This window comes from Scyliorhinus torazame, chromosome 16 (genome assembly GCF_047496885.1).
Source record: "Scyliorhinus torazame isolate Kashiwa2021f chromosome 16, sScyTor2.1, whole genome shotgun sequence".
Lineage (NCBI taxonomy): Eukaryota > Metazoa > Chordata > Chondrichthyes > Carcharhiniformes > Scyliorhinidae > Scyliorhinus > Scyliorhinus torazame.
In genome coordinates this window covers 175,394,420-175,416,581 of record NC_092722.1, presented here as the reverse complement: position 1 = coordinate 175,416,581, position 22,162 = coordinate 175,394,420, and the positions used below count along the sequence as shown (strand labels likewise).

Here is a 22,162-nt window from a genome sequence, read left to right as displayed (position 1 = left end):
GCAGACTGCACAGCGACCCAAGCTCGGAATCGGACCCAGCTCCCTGGCGCTGTGAGGCAGCAGTGCAAACCACTGTGCTACCGTGCTGCCCCATCATAAACATCATATTTTTAAAAATCTGGCGATTATCTCCTTGCTGTTAATGATAGCTTGTTTCATAATTCCTGCCATTGGCTGTGTAGTGTTATTGACCCTGGGGTAACACGGACTGCAACAGGATGCAGTAAGACTGGAAAAGAGACACCAAACATAGACGTTGGTTCAATACGATTTATTGAACTTCTGCAACAAGGCACACAGCTTGCTGTGGGTTGATACTCTACTTCTCTATTATGCTAACTCTAACTAACTCAACCAGGCTATCCCTGAGCCACGTGTAGAATGTGCTAAATAATATATACACCCTGACAGTCACTACAGTTGTCACCACTGGAAAGAGGCGGAGGGCTGATGCCTCCTGTGTTTTATAGTAGGAAGCCCCCCTTTAGTGTTCTGTCTAGTGATTGGTTGTGTTCTGTCCTGTGTGTTGATTGGCTAACCTGTGTGTCTATCACTGCCTATCTTTACCTCATGATGTGCATGAGTGCATATTATGACATCCCCCCCTTTTTAAAAAAAATGTTGTTGGTTGCTTAGAGCATATATGACATATGTACATATATAACTATTTACAGCGAGTGAATGGATATGTACATGTAAGGTGTCTAGCATGCATATACAGAACAATATGTCCAAAAGAAATGTCTATAAGTCCAATCTCTGGGGCTGGCGCCGGATCCGTGTCGATCGCCGGAGTGGTGGAGGTGGGGACGACGGCGCCTTGACAGGCGGGATTGCAACCAGAGTGGTGGTCTCGTGGAGCGAGGTGTCCGGAAAAGGCATAACAACAGCTGGAAAAGTGAGGTTCGGTGATGGGCAGGCAAGTTTGCGTAGTGCCCTTCTGTTGCGCCTGACAATTGAGCCATCAGCCATGCGAACCACGAATGACCTGGGAGCAGCCTGTCGAACAACAACAGCTGGAGCTGACCAGCCTCCATCAGGTAACTTGATGCGAACAGAATCTTCCGGAGAGAGCACAGGCAAATCAGTAGCATGAGCATCGTATGTCAGCTTTTGCCGGTTTCCGAGTTGCTGCACTTTTTGCAGCACTGGGAGGTGATCCAGGTCTGTGATGCGCAATCAATTGCACAAAGACGCAGATTGGGTACAACTGTGGCTTTATTGCTGTCAGATGCGTGGCCTCCTGCTGCAGCTGGCGAAATGGCAGGGCAATGGAGGTCATGCATATTTATACAGTTCTTAGTGGGCGGAGCCAGCCGGCAGGGGCAACCGGTGAACCTGTAGTGCAGGTCCAACCTTACATCCCCTATTACAGTGGTTCACCCCCTGTTAAAAATGAGTCCGGCGGGGGTGATGTGAAACTATATACAAATAGTGCAATTATGTACAGAAGAACAAAAAGAAAAAGTCCATGTTGACAGTCCGGAGTCCGTCAAAGGTTCAGCCGGTCCGGTGCTTTGGTGCTTCATTGGGAGTGGTGTAACGGTGGCGGCGAAGTCGGTGCTGGAGATGGCACCGATGGCGGTGGTCGTGGTGCTGATGCTGGCCAGTCATCGGGGAACTCCGGGAGCGTGCCGAAGTCCTCTTCGTCCTCTAGCACGGAAAGGGGGGGGGTGTCCGGTGGGGTCAGTGTTGGCGGTGCGCTGGGAGGGGGGGGGGCGCATGGGTGGGGGAGTGTGTTGGGGTGGAACCTGACGGTGCCAGGTCCCTGAGTGAGACAGTATCTTGGCTGCCGTCGGGGAACTCAACATAGGCATATTGAGGGTTGGCGTGGAGCAGGTGAACCCTGTCCACCAAGGGGTCCGCCTTGTGGAGTCGGACGTGCCTACGGAGAAGGACCGGTCCTGGAGCAGCGAGCCAAGTCGGGATCGACACCCTGGATGTGGACTTCCTAGGGAATGTAAAAACACGCTCATGGGGTGTGTTATTAGTGGCGGTGCACAATAGTGACCGGATGGAATGCAGAGCGTCAGGGAGGACCTCCTGCCAGCGAGAGGCTGGGAGGTTCCTGGACCGTAGGTCCAGCTGGACGGCCCTCCAAACAGTCCCATTCTCCCGTTCTACTTGCCCGTTTCCCCGGAGGTTATAGCTGGTCGTCCTGCTGGAGGCGATACCCCTGCTGAGCAGGAACTGACGCAGCTCATCGCTCATGAATGAGGATCCCCTGTCACTGTGGATGTAAGCGGGAAAACCGAACAGAGCGAAGATGGTGTTGAGGGCTTCGATGACGGTGGCAGACGTCATATCAGGGCATGGGATGGCGAAGGGGAATCTGGAGTACTCATCGACCACTGAGGATGTACGTGTTACGGTCGGTGGAGGGGGGGGGCCCTTTGAAATCCACGCTGAGGCGTTCAAAGGGGCGGGAAGCCTTCACCAGGCGCGCACGGTCCGACCGGTAGAAGTGCGGCTTGCACTCCGCTCAGACCTGGCAGTCCCTGGTGACTGTCCTTACTTCCTCGACGGAGTAGGGCAGATTGCGAGCTTTGACTAGATGGTACAATTGAGTGACCCTCGGGTGACATAGGCTGTCGTGTAGGGCCCGGAGTTGGTCCACTTGTGCGCTGGCACATGTACCTCGGGAGAGGGCGTCTGTGGGCTCGTTGAGTTTACCGGGTCGATACAAAATCTCGTAATTATAGGTGGAGAGCTCGATCCTCCACCGCAAGATTTTATCATTTTTGATCTTTTGCCGCTGTGTGTTATTGAACATGAAGGCTACCGGCCGTTGGTCAGTGAGGAGAGTGAATCTCTTACCGGCCAGGTAATGCCTCCAATGCCGCACAGCTCAAACGCTAGCTCGGGCCTCCTTTTCGATGGATGAGTGTCGAATTTCAGAGGCATGAAGGGTGCGGGTAAAGAATGCCACGGGTCTGCCTGCCTGGTTTAGAGTGGCGGCAAGGGTGACGTCTGAAGCGTCGCTTTCTATTTGAAAAGGCAGTGACTCGTCCACTGCACGCATCCCGGCCTTGGCGATGTCTGCTCTGATGCGGGCGAAAGCGTGTTGTGCCTCGGTCGCGAGAGGGAATTGGGTGGACTGAATAAGTGGGCGGGCCTTGTCCGCATAGTTTTGGACCCACTTGGCATAGTAGGAAAAGAACCCCAGGCAGCGTTTGAGGGCCTTGGGGCAGTGAGGGAGGGGAAGTTCCATGCGTTTGGGGTCGGGCCCGAGAAGTCCGTTTTGGACTACATAGCCGAGAATGGCTAACCGGGTCGTGCTGAACACACGCTTCTCTTTGTTATAGGTGAGGTTGAGAAGAGTGGCAGTGCGGAGGAATTTATCGAGGTTGGCATCGTGGTCCTGCTTGTCATTGCCGCAGATGGTGACATTATCTAAGTACGGAAATGTGGCCCGCAAACCGTACTGGTCGACCATTCGGTTCATCTCCCTTTGGTAGACCGAGACCCCATTTGTGACGCTGAAATGGACACTAAGGATGTGGTAGAGGCGACCGTCCGCCTCGAAGGCCGTGTATGGACGGTCCGACTTCCGGATGGGGGGCTGGTGGTAGGCGGATTTCAGGTCAATTGTTGAGAAGACCCAGTACTGCGCAATCTGATTGACCATATCAGATATGCGTGGGAGGGTGTACGCGTTGAGCTGCGTGGACCGATTGATGGTCTGGCTGTAGTCCAGGACCATCCTGTGTTTCTCCCCAGTTTTAAACACTACCACTTGGGCTCTCCAGGGGCTGTTGCTGGCCTCGATAATACCCTCCTTAAGCAGCCGCTGGACTTCGGACCTGATGAAGGTCTTGTCCTGGGTGCTGTACAATCTGCTCCTGGTGGCAACGGGCTTGCAATCTGCAGTTAGATTGGCAAAAAGGGAGGGGGGATCGACCTTGAGGGTCGCGAGGCCGCAAACGGTAAGGGGGGGTAAGGGCCCGCCGAATTTGAGGGTGAGGCTCTGCGAGATTGCACTGGAAGTCCAGGCCCAACAGGAGTGCAGCGCAGAGATTAGGAAGGACATAAAGGCGGAAGTTACTAAATTCTATGCCCTGGACAGTGAGGGTGACTGTACAGAAGCCTCGGATCGGGATGGAGTGGGATCCGGAGGCTAGGGAGATCCTTTGATTGGCAGGATTGACCGCGAGGGAGCAGCGCCTTACCGTATCTGGGTGTACGAAGCTTTCGGTGCTCCCGGAGTCCAGCAGGCACGAGGTCACGTGACCGTTGATTTTCACCGTCGTCGACGCGGTGGCCAGGTTGTGCGGGCGAAATTGGTCCAGCGTCATCGAAGCGAGCTGCGGGTAGTCGTCGGTTGCTTCGGGTGGCGAGAGTGTGCGGTTTCGATCTCGGGATGTCTGGAGACCCTGTGGGGGACAAGATGGCGGCGCCCATTGTGCGCACCTTGCGGGGTCGGGACAAGATGGCGGCGCCCATGGTGCGCACATTGCGGGGCCGGGACAAGATGGCGGCGCCCATGGGGCACACGTGGCTGAAGGGGGACAAGATGGCGGCGCCCATTGGTCGCACATGGCCCTGGGAGGAGAAGATGGCGGCTCCCATTGTGCGTTTGGGAGGGGGCGATAGCGGGCGCGATCGCAGCGACTGCGCGGGCCTGGTACACAGTGCTGCTAACGTTTGGTTGGCTCTTAAAATGTTGCTCGTTGTGTCAATACTTAATTTGCTCTGTTTCTATAATCTTTGCTCTAGGGTCACCAGGTATCTTTATGATACCACCACGAGGTTCAAGTCCAAGTGCTGATCAATAACTCAATACACCAGTTAGTACGTTTCAAATCAAAACACATTTGTTTATACACAGTCAATCACTAGTCATGTATAAAACTCTACTTACTAGACTATCTCTAACACTAAAAGGCCTATACTTAGCTTTGGAACTGGCCCACCAGGTCAGGGGAACAAATGGCCTATCGTTCGATTCTGAGTCTGCAGGCTTCAAAGCTGGTATAGACTGGTAGCTAGGAGCACCTATCTCGTAGCGTGTGTTGACTGGAGACTTACTTGGTTGGTGCAGCTACTAGGCAGGTCACTGTCAAGGGTTGTTTCGAGCTGTTGAGAGAAGGACAAATTGAACTTGGGGACTCTATTTTATAGACCCCAGGGGCTTTGCACCCTTTTGGGCGGACCCCGTACCTGGTTCCAAGTGATTGGACTAAGTTCTGATCACTTGGATCGATTTCTCCAATACTGGAGCTGTTCCCTGATCGCTGGACGGTTCCTAAGTGTCCGTTGGCCTTCCTTTGTCTTGGCTCCTGTTGGCGCCGAGGAATCTGGCTTGGCTTTGTTTACCTTAACTGTTTCCAATTGTTCATGGGGATCGCTCATCGATATGTAGATGGTTGTTAGTTTCAGTGCTGTCTGGGTTCCTGCAAGTTCTAATACACAGGAAACTTTGCACTTGCTTGTTTTCCTGCGTTGGCTGAATTTCCCTGCATTCTTAGCGGATCTTCATTTTAAGTCGGGAAGTGGCCAACCCAGGTGGCTACAACAGCCACAAAGTATCCCTTCTTACTACAGGATTTACAAACGGCAGTGCGGGCCAGGCTGTTTTGGCAGGGGTGCTTCTGCTGACCGCAGAAGGAGCAGCGAGGACCCCCCGGGGTGCGCGGATCAGCGGGCGGTCCAGGCATATTGGGAAGGCATGGCACCAGCTGAGGAGGTCGTCGGCGGGGTCCAGGAAGGGTAGGAAGGGGTAGAAGGGTGGGCAGCGCGGCGGGGGGGGGGGGGGGGGGGTGTAAGATTGTACATTACGGGATGCGACCGTCATGGAGAGCGCCAAGGTTTTTGTCTCCGCCAGTTTGAGTGTGGCCCCTTCCAGTAATCGTTCTCGGATGCGGTCCGACACAATCCCCATCACGAAAGCATCGCGAATGAGGTGTTCAGCGGCCGTAATGGCCTGACAGTCAAATGCCCGGACGAGTGGAATTACGGCACGCGAGAAGTCTTCGATGGACTCACCAGATAGTTGTGAGCGGGTGGCGAGTACATGCCTGGTGAAGAGCGTGTTCGCCTTCTGAGCATAGTGTTCTTTAAGGAGTTCCATTGCTTTTGCGTAATTCGTGGCGTCTTGGATCAACGGAAACACGCTGGAGCTCAGTCTGGAGTACAGGACGCTTATCTTCTGAGCCTCCGTTGGTGCGGGGTCTGCAGCGTTGATGTAGGCCTCAAAACATGCTAGCCAGTGAGTAAAGTCTTTTCTGGAGTCGGGCGAGTCCGGATCCAGCTGCAGGCGATTGGGTTTGATTCTGATATCCATTCTGTGGAAAAATCTGACTGCAATAAATTGATGCGCAATCAAAGAACAAGAACAAAGAACAAAGAAATGTACAGCACAGGAACAGGCCCTTCGGCCCTCCAAGCCCGTGCCGACCATGCTGCCCGACTAAACTACAATCTTCTATACTTCCTGGGTCCGTATCCCTCTATTCCCATCCTATTCATGTATTTGTCAAGATGCCCCTTAAATGTCACTATCGTCCCTGCTTCCACCACCTCCTCCGGTAGCGAGTTCCAGGCACCCACTACCATCTGCGTAAAAAACTTGCCTCGTACATCTCCTCTAAACCTTGCCCCTCGCACCTTAAACCTATGCCCCCTAGTAATTGACCCCTCTACCCTGGGGAAAAGCCTCTGACTATCCATTGCACAATCAATTGCACAAAGACGCAGATTGGGTACAACTGTGGCTTTATTACAGTCAGATGAGTGGCCTCCTGCTGCAGCTGGCGAAATGGCAGGGCAATGGAGGTCATGCATATTTATACAGTTCTTAGTGGGCGGAGCCAGCCGACAGGGGCTACCGGCGAACCTGTAGTGCAGGTCCTACCTTACATCCCCTAATACAGTGGTTCACCAGTCTGGTAAATGAATGGCCGGAACAGTCGTCCGCAGGTCTCGATTCATAAGGAGTTGTGCTGGAGACATACCGGTGGACAGAGACGTTGCCCTGTACGCCAACAGCGCAAGGTTAAAGTCATACGCTGAGTCCGCAGCCTTGCAGAGCAATTGCTTCATGATATGGACCCTTTTTCGACCTTCCCGCTAGATTGCGGGTAATGCGGGCTGGAGGTAATATGCTGGAACTGATACAGCTTTGCGAAGTTGGACCACTCTTGGCTGTGGAAGCAGGAACCGTTGTCGCTCACGACAGTGAGCGGAGTACAATGCCTGGCAAATGTCTCCTTGCAGGCCTTGATGACTATCCTTGATGTGAGGTCGGACAGTTTCACCACTTCCGGGTAGCTCGAAAAGTAATCGATGATGAGCACCTAGTCACACCCATTGGTTTGAAAAAGGTCGATTCCCACCTTAGACCACGGAGAGGTCACAATTTTGTGTTGCTGGAGTGTTTCTTTGGGCTGAGCAGGCTGGAAACATTGGCAAGTTGCACAATTGAGGACCATGTTGGATATGTCCTGGTTGATTCCAGGCCAATAGACATACTTCCGGGCCCTACGCCTGCATTTCTCGACACCGAGGTATCCCTCTTGCATCTGTTTGAGCACTAAGCTCTGGAGGCTACGAGGAATAACGATACGATCTAGCTTGAGGAGGATCCCCTCGACAACTGTTAGATCGTCCTTGACACTAAAGAACTGGGGGCATTGTCCTTTCTGCCAATCATTTGCAAGGTGATGCATGACCCGTTGCAGAAGAGGGTCCTTGGCAGTCTCTTCTTGAATGTTGACCACTCTTGCGTCTGAGGCTGGGAGGTTGCTGGCACACAGTTGCACCTGTGCTTCAATTTGGCGGATGAAGTCAATCTGTTCACAGGGCGAGATGATGGCGCGCAACCGGGTGTCCGCAATGATTAGCTCCTTGCCCGGTGTGTAAACCAACTTGAAATCATACCTGCGAAGATGAAGAAGAATGCGCTGAAGCCTGGGAGTCATGTCATTCAAGTCCTTATGAATGATATGGACTAGGGGTCTGCGGTCAGTCTCTACTGTGAAGGTTGGTAGACCGTAGACGTAGTCATGGAACTTTACAATGCCAGTTAGGAGGCCAAGGCACTCTTTCTCTATCTGAGCATACCTCTGCTCAGTGGGAGTCATGGCCCTTAACGCATCGGCCACTGGCGCCCAGGACGAGGAGTCATCCTTCTGGAGGAGCACCGCACCAATGCCGTCCCGGCTGGCATCCGTGGAGATTTTTGTCTCCCTCTCCGGGTCAAAGAACGCTAGTACCGGAGTAGTGGTGAGCTTTGCCTTTAACTCGAGCCACTCTGCTTGATATGTGGGTAGCCATGGAAGGCCGTTGACTTCTTCACCAGATGCCTGAGAGCCGTGGTGTTAGATGCGAGGGTGGGAATGAACTTTCCCAAAAAGTTAACCATACTGAGGAAGTAGTACCGCCTTCTTGTCTTCCGGGGTCTTCATGGTGTTGGTGGCCTTGACTTTGTCCGATTCTGGTTGCACACCCTGCTGGGATATTTGATCGCCCGGTAACGTGATTAATGACATGCCAAAGGAGCACTTGGCCTTGTCTAACTTGAGGCCCTTGGCATGGATGCATTGAAAGACTTGTTTGAGACGCGATGTGTGTTCCTCGGGGGTCGTGGACCATATGATTACATCATCTACGTCGATCCGCACACCCTCAATGCCCTCCAGCATCTGTTCCATGATCCTGTGAAAGATTTCAGAGGCTGAAACAATACCGAACGGCATGCGGTTGTAATAGTACCTTCCGAAAGGTGTATTAAACGTGCAGAGCTTCCTGCTGGACTCGTCCAGTTGTATCTGCCAGAAACCACGCGATGCATCTAGCTTTGTAAAAATTTGGCATGTGCCATCTCACTGGTTAGCTCCTCCTGCTTTGGGATCGGGTAGTGTCCCCGCATTATGTTCCGGTTAAGATCTTTGGGATCTATACATATGCGCAACTCTCCTGAGGGCTTCTTCACACAGACCATCGAGCTGACCCAGTCAGTTGGTCCCGTCACTTTAGAGATTATACCCTGGTCTTGGAGTTCCTGCAGCTGCGCCTTTAAACGTTCCTTCAGAGGAGCCGGCACCCGGCGTGGTGCATGGATCACAGGCGTGGCATCAGGCCTGAATAAGATTTTATAGTGGTACAGCAGTGTACCCATCCCACTGAACACATTCGGTTATTGTGACAGGATTTCGTCAATGTCAGCCTGAAGATTCACATTGGCAGAGGACATGGCATGGATGCGCTGCACAAGATTGAGTAGCTTGCATGCATGGGCACCAAGCAGGGAAGCCTTGTCAGGCTTGACGATTTCGAATCGCAGTGTGGCATTGATGGTCTTGTTGGAGACATGCAGGTGACAAGACCCTATCGCAGTAATGGCATTGCCATTATAATCAAGCAGCTGGCAGGCCGGCGGAAGAATTTTTGGTCGCCTTTTGATGCGATCAAGATCTGCTTGTGATATGAGATTGTCTGAAGCACCAGTGTCCAGCTTGAACCGGATGCTGCATTGGTTAACGTGAACGACAGCACGCCATTTGTCCGCAGAATCCACGTTGAGGATAGATAGGCGTGTTGCTAAATTTGAGGAGGCCTTGTCACATGTAGTAATGATGCCCGCACGATATGGGGACTCCAGGCAGTCGTCCTCTGGATCCGTGGTGCTACCAGGATCAGAATCCAGCAGCCCGTGCAGCACACATCTAACGCGTTTGCATTGGAACTGGGATCTCCGGGCCTCAACCGGTGGTGCAGACCTGCACAAGGCTGCATAATGTCCAGGCTTTCCACAATTTAAACATCGTCTGCCTCTTGCAGGGCATTGCCGCTTTAAGTGGACGGTGCCGCTGTTTGGGCACGTCATGACGTTGACGTCATCATGCTCTGTGCGTCGTCGCACATGCGCACTGCGGTCAGTCACCGTTCGCACCTGCGCAGTGTGGTCTTCGGCCGCTTCGTTCTCCCGTCCGTGGTGCACATGCGTGGGACTCCGGGAAAAGCGTGCAAAATGGCCGCCTTCATCGATGCTAAGGCGCCGCATCCGGGCGATGGCCTGTACACTCTCTGCCTCGTGGGAGGCAAGTTGGTCCTGGTCTGCCGACTTAAGGCGGGAGTAACAACTTTTCGCCTGTTCATGCACTTTGCACGTCTCGATAGTGACTGGCAGGGTCATGTTCTTTATTTTTAGTAGCTGCTCCCACAGGTCGTTGGAGTGGACCCCAAACACGATCTGATCCCTGATGAGGGAATCAGCAGTGTCACCATAGTTGCAGGACTGCGCTAATATGCGGAGATGAGTTAGAAAGGATTGGAAAGGCTCATCCTTACCCTGAAGACATTGCTGGAAGACATAGTGCTCAAAACTCTCGTTCGTTTTGACTTCACAGTGACTGTCGGATTTGGCTAGAACAGTCTTGAACTTGGTCTTGTCCTCGCAGTCGGCAAAAGTAAGTGAGTTGAAGATTTGGATGGCTTGGTCCCCCGCAGTCGATAGGAGCAGCGCAATCTTTCTGGCATCGGACGCATCCTCGAGGCCTGAGGCCCCAATGTAGAGACTGAACTTCTGCTTGAAGACCCGTCAGTTGGCGCCAAGATTGCCAGAGATCTGGAGCTGTGGAGGGGCCTGGATCTTCTCCATACCGCTGGAAGGCACTTGCTGACCGAATCTGAATTATTCAAGGTAAATTACTTAGATGAAATAAGCACTCCTGGTATCATGTCGTGTTATTGACCCTGGGGTAACACGGGCTGCAACAGGATGCAGTAAGACTGGAAAAGAGACACCAAACTTAGACGTTGGTTCAATACCATTTATTGAACTTTTGTAACAAGGCACACAGCTTGCTGTGGGTTGACACTTTACTACTACAAGCATGCTAATTCTAACTAACTTGACCAGGCTAGCCCTGAGCCACGTGTAGAAGGTGCTAACTAATATATACACCCTGACTGTCACTACAGTTGTCACCACTGGAAAGAGGCGGAGTGCTGATGCCTCCTGTGTTTTATAGTAGGAAGCCCTTTTTAGCGTTCTGTCTAGTGATTGGTTGTGTTCTGTCCTGTGTGTTGATTGGCTAACCTGGGTGTCTATCACTGCCTGTCTTTACCTCATGATGTCTGAGTGCATATTATGACAGGCTGATGCTTCCTAAATGTCAGTGATTAAACTTCAAAAGTACTTCATTGACTGTCAAGCACTTTGGGACGTTCTGAGGTCGTGAAAGGCGGTACAGAAATGCAGGTTTTATTTCATTAACTCCCTCATTACACAGGGTGCTCAGGAGTAGGAGCAGCTGAGCTGAGCATGCGCCCAGCTGCAGCCTGGTCGGAGTGTTCCTGCGCCGGAGCCAGGTCGGAACTTGTGTGCGTCAGATCCGGCGGGGTCAGCGCCGGGCAGGGGAGTCGGAGTGCGCGTGCGCCTAATCTGGGCCCTTTGGGTCGGAGTGCGCAAGCGCCGAATCGAGGCATTGTGGGTGGGAGTGCGCGTGCGACGGAACCGGCGGGGCAGGACGCCGGGCAGCGCGGTCGGAGTGCGCATGCGCCAAACCAGGCGGGGCAGGACGCCGGGCAGCGATGTCGGAGTGCGCGTGCGCGGGATCCGGCGGGCGCCGGGGCGGGTCACGTGGCACCGGTCTCCATTTTGAAGGGTCTGTCGAGCGCCGAGTAGCTCCGCTGGGGGAGGCCAGGTTGCGGCGGGAGTCCGGAGCCTGAAACCATGCCGGCGTATTTCCAGAGACCGGAGAACGCCCTTAAAAGGGCCAACGGTGAGCGAGTCGGTTGAAGGGAAAGATCCGGCTTGAGCTACGGGGCCCCCTCTGCCATATGGCTGAGGTGGCGCTGGCCTGGCAAAGGGAGAGGCTGCAGCCTCTCACCAGGCCTGTAGCCTGCACATGTTGTTAGATCTCTTAACTTAATGGCGGCTCCTCATTTTTGTAATACAAATATAACTTGGCAAATGAAGACAGTCGCCAAATAAACTCTGCTGAAGGCATCTGGTTTGGAGCGAGAATTCTGTCCCTCCTTAATCGGGAGCTTAAATTATATTTTTTGATTTAAATCTAGATTCAGGCATCAGCAAATTAGGTGGAACATATGTTGGCAATTTTTAAATATTTGATCCTGTCTTTGTAATTTTTTTTCCGATTTAATTCGAAAAGCTGATTCTTGGTGCTTGAATCTTTAACCCTTATTCCTAGTCCTCCGACCCAAAATGTAGTTTCCTTCGATGCGCACATCCCTTTTTCTAAATTAGTTTTTTAAAGTAACTATTTTTGTTCATCAATCTGATGTGTTTAAAATATATTCTACTTCAGTCTCACCCATCTATTCTGTGGAAATTTTGCTGGGAGATATTTTGTCAATGATAAGTCATAGTGTACATCGGCTGTGTGTAGTGCACCTTTAGTTTGAGATACGTATTTTAAGCAGGTCTTGTTAATAGAGTTGAAAATTTGAAGGATTATTGAAATAAGTAAAACCAAATGTTCATTAAGGATAACTGGGACTGTGAAGAGGGCTTGTAACCAGTATAGGGGGGGGGGGGGGGGGAGAGCAGGAGATTCTTTGTGGCAATAATGTAAAAGGGGGGGGGGGGGGGGAAAGAGGAGAATTGATAAAGATTGCATAAAGGTTATCGGGGGTGGCAGGGGACACAGTTTCAGTTTAACAACAGTCCTGGTAAAGTTCTGATGTCTATAGTGGGGCCAATGTGAATAAGCACAATGACCTGTGTAAACTTGTCAATGTGAATCAGCATGAATCTGTCAAGGGGAGATATGCCTGACTTACCCAGTTGAAATTTTTAAGCAGGTCTTTACTTCAAGAGAGCATTTGCTGAGATTCTGCAGAGCAGATTATTAGCTAAATGGAGTGCATGGGATTGGAGTTAACCTTTTAATAGATATAAGATAGTTCTGAATAAATCCATTTGGGACAGATTTTCTTTTACCTAGAAATGGAGCCTGGTATGACAGGAACTGGATTACAGTGAATATCTTGGATGTTTTCTGAGGGGAAACTATACAAGTACATGGGTGAAAAATCAATTAAAATGTGGGTTGAAAGGCTGTTGTGAGGCATCGAGTGTAAAGAGTAGCACAGACTAATTGGACTGAGTGGCCTACTCATGTGGTGCATATTCAATATCACTCAATATAAAGTTGTAAGGAGGTTGGAGGCCGAGTAGAACTAAAGGGAATGTACTCTAGTGCTACAGGCTATGTAGTGTTGGTTTTTAATCTGTACCTGGGCTTCAGCTCTTAACCATGTCAGTGAAAAAGGGAATGTGGAGTTGAGTATCTTGAGCTTGGAAGGCACAATAAGTTGTTTAGGTAAGAACCGTATACAAAGGGTCATAGACAGATTTCATGGTTGTAATTATAGCAAATGCTCTTCAATATGGAAAAGTGGTGAGGTCATCCACTCTGGATCCAAGATTGACAATCTGAAAATTTGCCCAATGCTGAAACCTGAAGAGTGGCAGCGGAAAGTAATTTGAGTGTTGGTGTATACAAAACAATCTGAAAGGAAATCAAAACGGTTATTGGAATCTTGGCACTGGTATACCAAGGGAAGGAAGTTCTGCTTCATTGTACTGAACCTTGGTCAGATTCTCGGGCACACTGCTTTCAGTTTTGAGCACTAGACTTTGGGAAGAGACTGATGACAAACTTTCAGAATGATACTGGAGCTTTATGGTTGCATAAACTGGCTTGAGTTTCGATGGCTGCGGGTTTGATTTAACTGAGGTGTTTAAAATAAGAGAAATGGTAGGGTAGCTACACGGGAACTATTTCCCCTGCTGGAATTAATCTAAAACAAGGGCACAATCTTCAAATTAGAGCAAGACCACTAACGAATGATATCGGAAAGCACAGTTCTCACTGTTAATATTTTCAAAACTGCGAGACCAATGTGTGTGGGAGAACCTTATAGGACTGCAGGGATCAATAATTGCTGTCCAGTAATCCATGATTGTAGTCTAGGAGTTTTTAGATGCTGGATCTCAAATACTCTTCCTCAGTCAGCTGAAGGCTGATTGGATGCATCGGAGGAACTGATGAATTTTGACGTAGGTGGATATAGGATGACAACAGGAGAACCCAAGATACAGAAAAAGGTTTACAATTTTCAGTGTCTCACCGGAGGGGAAAGATATTCTGTTATTGGAGTTAGTTAGAAAAGGACCTTAGTTTTCTTCGTGTTTCATGAAAGGCCCATTTTCCTGTGTGCTTTGGAGGAGTCGTCCGTGACCCAGAGCTGTTTGAGTGAGTACACACCAGTGTCTTCTGCGGACTGAGGCTGTAGGACTGAGGTTGCAGTGGTTTTGTCATTAATTGAAGGTGGCATAGGTCGAACAGTTTTCCATCTGTGTAGGTTATCTCTACATCTGTGGGTAATTTAATGGAGGTAGTGTGCAGTATTGCAATGAGGAAGATTGTGGTTAAAATGACACATCCTTCTTTGACCCCAGTTTTCACTGAAAGAGGGTCTATGGTGATTCTGTTGGTCAGATTTATGGTCTGCAAGTCATGTTCAGTGGGCAGAGGATGGGTGAGAAATTTAAACGCAACCAAATTTGAAGAGGGCACTCTGTTAGCCATCACCATTGACAGAATCAAAGGCTTTTTTAAAGAGGCTTAAAGAGGTGATTTATGTTGGTTGGTATTGTTCCTTGCATTTTTTCTTGAATTTCCTGTTTACTGGGCAGCAGTGATCTCTACACTCATACGTGTTGTAGACTTGCACAATCTATAGCAGGCATCTCAAAGCACTGAAGAAGTAGCACCAGCAGTACCTTCACAAAATCCTCCAAATCCAATGGCAACAATGGTCGTCCAACAGCAGTGTCCTCTCCTTCCCCAGCATCAAGGCACTAATCACTCAAAACCAGCTTCAATGGGCAGGACATGTCGTTTATATGCATGGCACCAGATTACCAAAACAACTGCTCTACATGGAACTTAGTCACGGCAGGGCACTCCCAAGAGGACAGTGGAAATGCTTCAGGGATGTCGTCAATCATCGCTGAGGAGGTCAACCCTATCAACCAATTCTTGGGAGACCCTGGCTTGTGACCAGCCAAAATGGAGAAGGTTAATTTGGGATGGCACCGAGCACAAAGAGATACTTAGTCAGAAACGTGCAAAGGCAAGGCTTCGGCGGGAGCGCAGAAATCTCTAAACAACCCATCCACCAACTCTTCAAACACCACTTGCCCCACGTGTGGCAGAGCCTCCAGGTCGTGCATTGGTCTTCTCAGCCATTTCAGAACACACTGAATTGGAGTGGAAGCGAGTCATCCTCTATCCTGGGGCATGGCTAAGAAGAAGATTAGCCGAACAGTCTTGGGGTGCTGAATGACCTACTTGTGCACCAATGTCCATTCAAGTGTTGTTAGAAGTAAATCACTAAATATTTTTGATAAAGCTAAAATATATTTGAATTGTGCTAAATACACACTAGTTGGAAGTGCTGGTAATGCATGACATGATATAGACAATGAATTGGCTTCTACAACAGAAATGTGACATTGTTTAACCTACGCTACTTTTGACAATGTTCTTTTCATTCATTACACTGAACATTCCACATTAATTTTCTCATTTGCTTTCCCTTCCCCTCTTTCCCCCTCACCCCCCACCAGCCCACAATTAACATGGTGACCAGTTATGAGCAAAGGTCACCAATGGCAGTCCTTTTCTGTTTCTTGGCCAGGAGGACATCATTATGTACCAACACACTGATTGGATGTCCAAAAAATCCAGTGCTCAGCTGATGACCTTGTCAACTTTACAACAAGTTTATTTATATTATAATGGACCTACCTACAATAATATTTGTATCACATTAAAACACCAAGCCCCTGAGTTGATTATTGATTTAGTGTATGCAGGTTGATACATGTGTATCATCTGGAAGTGTCTTTTTTGGGAGGGAAACATCTCTTGTGCATATGTTCCATTCCTAGTTTGTATTTTGGCACCCACCTATGAGGCCTGATGAACTGATAGGCTTACCGTTACAATTAACACAGTACTGCAGCCACAAATGGTAATGGACTTGTTATATGTTGAAACAACTTCTAAGATATAATCTTCTGTTGGCTTTAGAAGTGTACAATTGACAGTAACATTAAAGGGAATATTGATTTATGACAAAAAGCTTGAGAGGTGGGATTTAAGACGAGTCTTGAAGGAAGAAATTAGGGATTTAAAGAGAATTTGAGCATATTGCCTGAAGGAATGGCCACCAATGATGCGCAGATGGGGGTACCACTAAGTCCGAGTTGAAGCAACTGAAAGAGTCTGGGAATAATGGAAAGTTAGCCAAGAGAACATTGTAGCATCAGAGTCTGGAAATAACAAATGCATGGACGAAGATTTCTGCTGTAAATGGGTTGAGTCAGTGAAAGCTGGTGGTCTTTGAGGGGCAACCTGAGATGGGGGTGAGAATCACTCAGTGCAGAGGGTAAGGGGAAATGTCTGGATGAGAAACAAGAGTTGCAGTTTGGGACAGTCGGTGGTATGGATTTTAAATAAGATAGGATGGGGCTGGAGATTGAGGTGCTTAAAACGTGAGAATCTGCCAGAGGAGTAATGGGCGCAACTCAAGATGTGACTTAGTAATGTGGAACACAATGATGTGATGATTTCGGGGAAACAGATGATGGAATGTCTACCCAAAGGGAGTCTTCAATAAGGTACCGGTTGCTGCCACCATTAAGTCGAGGCCCAGTCAAAGCCTGGATGCCAGTGCAGTGATGCAGAATAAAGTTGTGATAGCAGGGTCTTAATCACAGGTAAGGACACTCTAGAGAGAGATGCTGACAACAGTGGTGACGTATCTGGCAGAATCGAAAGATGTAGGTGGAATGAACAGGATAGGGAAAGTGGTGACGTTTGCCACAGTAGATACGATGGGCAGCAACCTCTGGAGGCGAATGTGGCTGTCACGATTTTTGATTGCAAGGAGCCAGTAATATCGGGTTTATTTTAAGGGACACAGAGTAGCGACATATTGGAAATGAGGTCCAAGTTATTTCAGTGGGGAAAGAGTTTGATTTTGCTACAAGTAATTTAGACAATTATGATATTTGGGGAAAATGCTGATCTTTTTGTTAGAATAAAAACTGTAGTTGAACTCATCCACAATTGGTGTGTTGAGTAAGTCAGAATGGGAGGATTCTGTTGTCTTGCATTATTGCTTGGTTACACAACTGTTTAAAATTTGTGGTGTTTTTATGTCAAATGTGCAGTTTGAGCATCCTTTGAATTAACAACGTGCCTGTTTAATTGCAGAGTTCTTGGAAGTTGGCAAGAAGCAACCTGCTCTTGATGTGTTGTACGATGTTATTAAAAGCAAAAAGCATCGAACATGGCAGAAAATACACGAGCCTATTATGCTCAAATACCTAGAGCTATGTGTGGATCTTCGTAAAAGCCACCTAGCAAAGGAAGGATTGTATCAGTACAAGAACATCTGCCAGCAGGTATGTTGAACTTTGCTTGTTGGCTTATTTCTATCAATAAATGACCACATCCATTGTGTTGACAAACTATTGATTGTTGCTTGGCAGGGAGTGTAGCAGCTCCACCCTCTTCAACTACAAGATATAAAACAAAAACCCAGGCAGGTAAACCGGGCTCATGCAAAAGCTGCAAAGACTGCAAATATAAAAAGTATGCAATGAGGCAGTCAACGGTTGGAGTGCAGGAGAGAATAGTCAAAAATTCTGTTTAAATCAAGTAAGGCACATAGTGTGGAGAAGTGCAGCATACATGCCGTTGTACAATTAAAAACTGTATGCTGTATTGTATGCTGTATTGTTAATCAGTACAATTCTTATGATACAAAAAAAACAGATCAAAGTTTACAAATGCAGGTACATCTAGACTGCCTGTAACAAAGAAGCACATGGACTCATTAAACAAAGACGACTAGTCCTCACATTCCAATTTAGATTCCGTTATTATTTTTCCGCACCTTCCTATGCTAAGCTCAAACTAATCATTTCCAAATCCCAATTTATATACTTTGATGGATGAAAAGATTCTTAAATGTGACATTGATGTATTTTCTGATAGGCCTGTATTGTAGTAGATTAGAGTTTGGCTTTGTCGCTGCAAGAATACCGTATGTTGCCTTTTTTTTTAAACAGGTAAATATCAAATCCTTGGAGGATGTGGTTAGGGCTTACCTTAAGTTAGCTGAGGAAAAGACTGAGTCTGCTAAAGGAGAGTCTCATCAAATGGTTCTTGATATTGAAGACTTGGACAATATTCAAACTCCAGAAAGGTAAGCTGTCATTGAGGGCTTTGGTTCCAATCTCTTGTGTATTTGGAGCCTGAAAGAATTTACATTTCTCACAATTTTCTACATGTAGGTAAATTGGGTGGTGTACTGTGAGCAAATGTAGTTTACCATGTAATGTATCTATTATTAATCATGTATACATATTATTAATCTGCCATGGTGGTGTTTTGATAAGGCCAGAAAATAGTATTGCGATAAATAAGGACAACAACCTGAGGTCATTGAGTTTTTACTTGATCAAGAAATGTGGAAATTTGAATGTGCTGGTCAGTTGTATGCTCTAGGTGGGAAGTGAATGTATTTAAGATTATTTCACATTTGTTCGTGTAATTTCTGAACCATACTCTAAATTATAAATTTCTTTGATCAAATAAAGGTTTAAAAAGTGAATGGTCTGAGGCTCTGGTGACTTAGTTTTGTGGCCTTAAGTGACCTTCACTGTCCCAACAAAATTATATGTTGTGTATTGATTGGCATGACAGATTACAAGTGGTTCTTTATATTAAAAAATAGTTTTGCACAGCTGTACTGTTTCAACGCATGGTTGTTTTGCCAATTCTGTTTTTAAAAAATATTAAAGTAGTACATTGCGCACACACCAGACATCCATCGAATGAATTGTATCGTATTCTAGTGCCACATTTTTGTTACAGGTGTGACATAATCTCACTAGTCTGACCTATTAACCACTAGTTTCTTTTGCAATTAGACTTTGTAACTTTTCGGGGACATGGCTCCACTGTGCCAGAATAATGCATTATGGTAGAATGGTTACAGCACAGAGCTATTCAGCCCGCCAAATCTGTGCTGGCTGTCTGTAAGAACAATCTAGCTAGTCCCACTCTGTGCCTTTCCCCATAATTTCTCTCCACATACTTATCCAAATTCCCTTTTGCCAGTCACAGGAGTTTGCCATCCTTTCCGCCAGTGCATTCCAGATCATGTCACATCATATAATGTGATAAATTACATGATGCAATACATTTTCTTATTTTGAGCCTGAATGTATATTTAATGCTGATGAAATTCTCAAATTTTGTTGTAGAAGTTGGTTTAATCATTCCATTGGGGGAAGGAAGAATGTTTGGAAATTGGGGCGTGTGTGGCAAATTCTGGAGCAGTGAACATTTTTGAGGACATGATTACTGGCAGCAAGATAAAGCTCATGTAGTTTGAATCCAAGTCAGTGAGAAGGAAGTCCAGATATGCAAGTTTGCTGATGCTGTGGGAGAATACTGTTAATCGAATAAGGAAGAAACCCAATTCAACAGAAGCAAAAGAGCCAGTCCCCACTCACTTTGTGCAGTTGCTGAGAAAATGACTAAAATGGTTACTAAGCCAGATATCCTGATGAAACTGTTTTTTGTGCATAGTACTTGTTTTTGCCAGTAATTACTTTCCCACCTCAGTATTTTTTTGCAAGATGACTTTTAATGTAAGGAGCTTGACAAACAAGGCAGATAAATTGAGGACACAAATTAAAACATGTCATTGCTGTCACTGAGACATGGTTGATCGAGGGGCAGATTGGCAGCTCAATATTCCAGGATCTTTAGGCAAGGTAGGGGAGGAGCGAGTGTTGCAGTTTTGATCAGAGAATCGACTACAGCAGTAAGGAGGGACAACATCTTGGGTTCTTCAACTGAAGCTATCTGGAGCGATCTTAAATACCAAAAAGGACGAATCACATTGCTGGGAGTGCTCTATAGGCCCTCTAACAGTCCGAGAGAAATAGAAGAGCAGACATGTAGGCAAATTTTCGCAAAGTGTAAAAGTAATAGGATTGCGGTAATGGGGTGTTCAACTTCCCCAACATTAACTGGGGTAGCCATAGTGTAAAAGGTTTAGAGGGAGTGCAGTTCTTAAAATGCATCCAGGAGAACTTTTTAAGCCTGTGCGTAGAATATCCAATAAGAGAGGTCCTGGACTTACTAAAGAACAGAACAAAGAAAAGTACAGCACAGGAACAGGCCCTTCGGCCCTCCAAGCCCGTGCCGACCATGCTGCCCTTCTAAACTAAAATCTTCTACACTTCCTGGGTCCGCATCCCTCTATTCCCATCCTATTCATGTAAAACTTTCAACCACTTGCCTGTAAAATTACCAGTGGGGGAGAATTTTGCAGACCGTGATCGTAACTCCGTTAAATTCAAGATTGTTCTGGAAAAGGACAAGGGTGGGCCTGAGATCAAAATTCTAAACTAGGACAAGGCTGATTTATAAAAAAAAAAAGATCAGATATAATTTGGCCAGTGTGGACTAGGAGTAAATTTTTGAGAAAATCTGAGACAGAAAAGTGGGACGCATTCAAGAAGGCAAACGGGAAAGTACATGTTAGAATCAAGAAAAAGGGCAGGACCACCAAATCCAGTGAACCCTGGATATCGAGGGATATACAGCATTGGATAAGGAGAATATGGGAGGTTTTTGCAGATATCGAGGGCTCAAAACAGCAGAAGCCCGAAATGTGTATAAAATGTGCGAAATGGAACTTATAAAGGAAATTAGGAGAGCGAGAAGGGAGCGTGAAAGGTTATTGGCAGGTAAAATAACAGAAGTTATTTTACAAGTACATTAAGGGTAAAAGGATAACTAGGGAAAGAGTAGGGCCCATTTAAGGACCACTCTGGTAATTTGTGTGTGGAGCCGGAGGACCTAGGCAGGTTCTGAATGAATAATTAAAGAGATTAACATAGACAGAGAGGAGGTTCTGAGTGGTTTAGCAGGTTTAAAGGTAAACAAATCTTTAGGGCCAGATGAAATGTATCCCAGATTGTTGAGTGAGGCAAGGGAGGAAATAGGGGTGCTGGTAATTTTAAATTCCCCTCTGCCGGAGAACTGGAGGATAACCATTATGGTACCATCATTCAAGAAGGGAGGAAAGGATAAACCAGGAAACGACAAGCCAGTCAGTTTAACCTCAGTGGTGGGGAAACTATTAGAAGCCATTCTGACAGAAATAATCTGCATTTGGAGAGATGGGGATTAATTGAGAACAGTCAGCATGATTTTGTTAAGGGGAGATCATGTCTGACTAACTTGATTGAATTTTTCAAAGAGTTGACCAGGTGTGTAGATGAGGGCAATGCATTTAATGTAGTCTACTTGGACTTCGGCAAGACTTTTGACACATGGGAGATTGAGTCTCCCAAGAGTCCCTGGGATCCAAGGAAATTTGGCAAATTGGATCCAGAATTGGCTGAATGGCAGGAGGTAGAGGGTGATAGTTGAGGGTATTTTTCTGCCTGGAAGCCTGTGAACAGTGGGGTCATACAGGGATCAGTGTCGAGGCCTTGTTGGTTGTGGTTTATATAAATGATTTAGACATGAATGTAAGAGAGTTGATCAATAAGTTCACGGATGATACGAAAATTGGTGGGGTGGTAAATAGTGAGGCAGGCAGCCTTCGATTACAGAAGGATACAGATGGGCTGATCAGTGTCAAATTGAAGTCAATCCAGATAAGTGTGAAGTGATGCACTTAGGCAGGACAACAAGGCAAGAGAATACATGATAAACGGCAGGACCGTGGAAGTACCACGGATCAGATCGATCTTGGTGTGCATGTGCACCAATCCTTTGAGGTAACACAGCAGGTGGATACAGTGTTTAAGAAGGCATATGGTATACCTGCCTTTATGAAATGAAAAATGAAATGAAAATCGCTTATTGTCACAATGTTACAAAGCCTCTGCCTCCACTACCCTTTCAGGCAGCGAGTTCCAAACTCCCGCCATCCTCTGGGTGAAAAGGTTTTTCCACACATCTGCTCTAAACCTCCTGCCCCTTATCTTAAATCTTTGTCTCCTGATCATTGATCCCTCCACCAAGGGGAAAGGTTTCTTCCCGTTTACTCTATTTATGCCCCTCAGAATTTTATACATCTC

The 22,162-nt window shown here is 47.5% G+C and overlaps 1 protein-coding gene across 1 annotated transcript in view; it reads left to right on the top strand.

Annotated features, from left to right (window-relative positions):
* The first annotated feature begins 11,557 nt into the window (after positions 1 to 11,557).
* Positions 11,558 to 22,162, top strand: part of eif3s10 (eukaryotic translation initiation factor 3, subunit 10 (theta)) — a 51,085-nt gene continuing 40,480 nt past the window's right edge. The window contains exons 1-3 of the mRNA XM_072479503.1: positions 11,558 to 11,726; positions 17,262 to 17,452; positions 18,122 to 18,258. Of these exons, the coding sequence (XP_072335604.1) occupies positions 11,678 to 11,726; positions 17,262 to 17,452; positions 18,122 to 18,258 (377 nt within the window). The 5' untranslated portion in view covers positions 11,558 to 11,677. The remainder of the gene's footprint in view (positions 11,727 to 17,261; positions 17,453 to 18,121; positions 18,259 to 22,162) is intronic.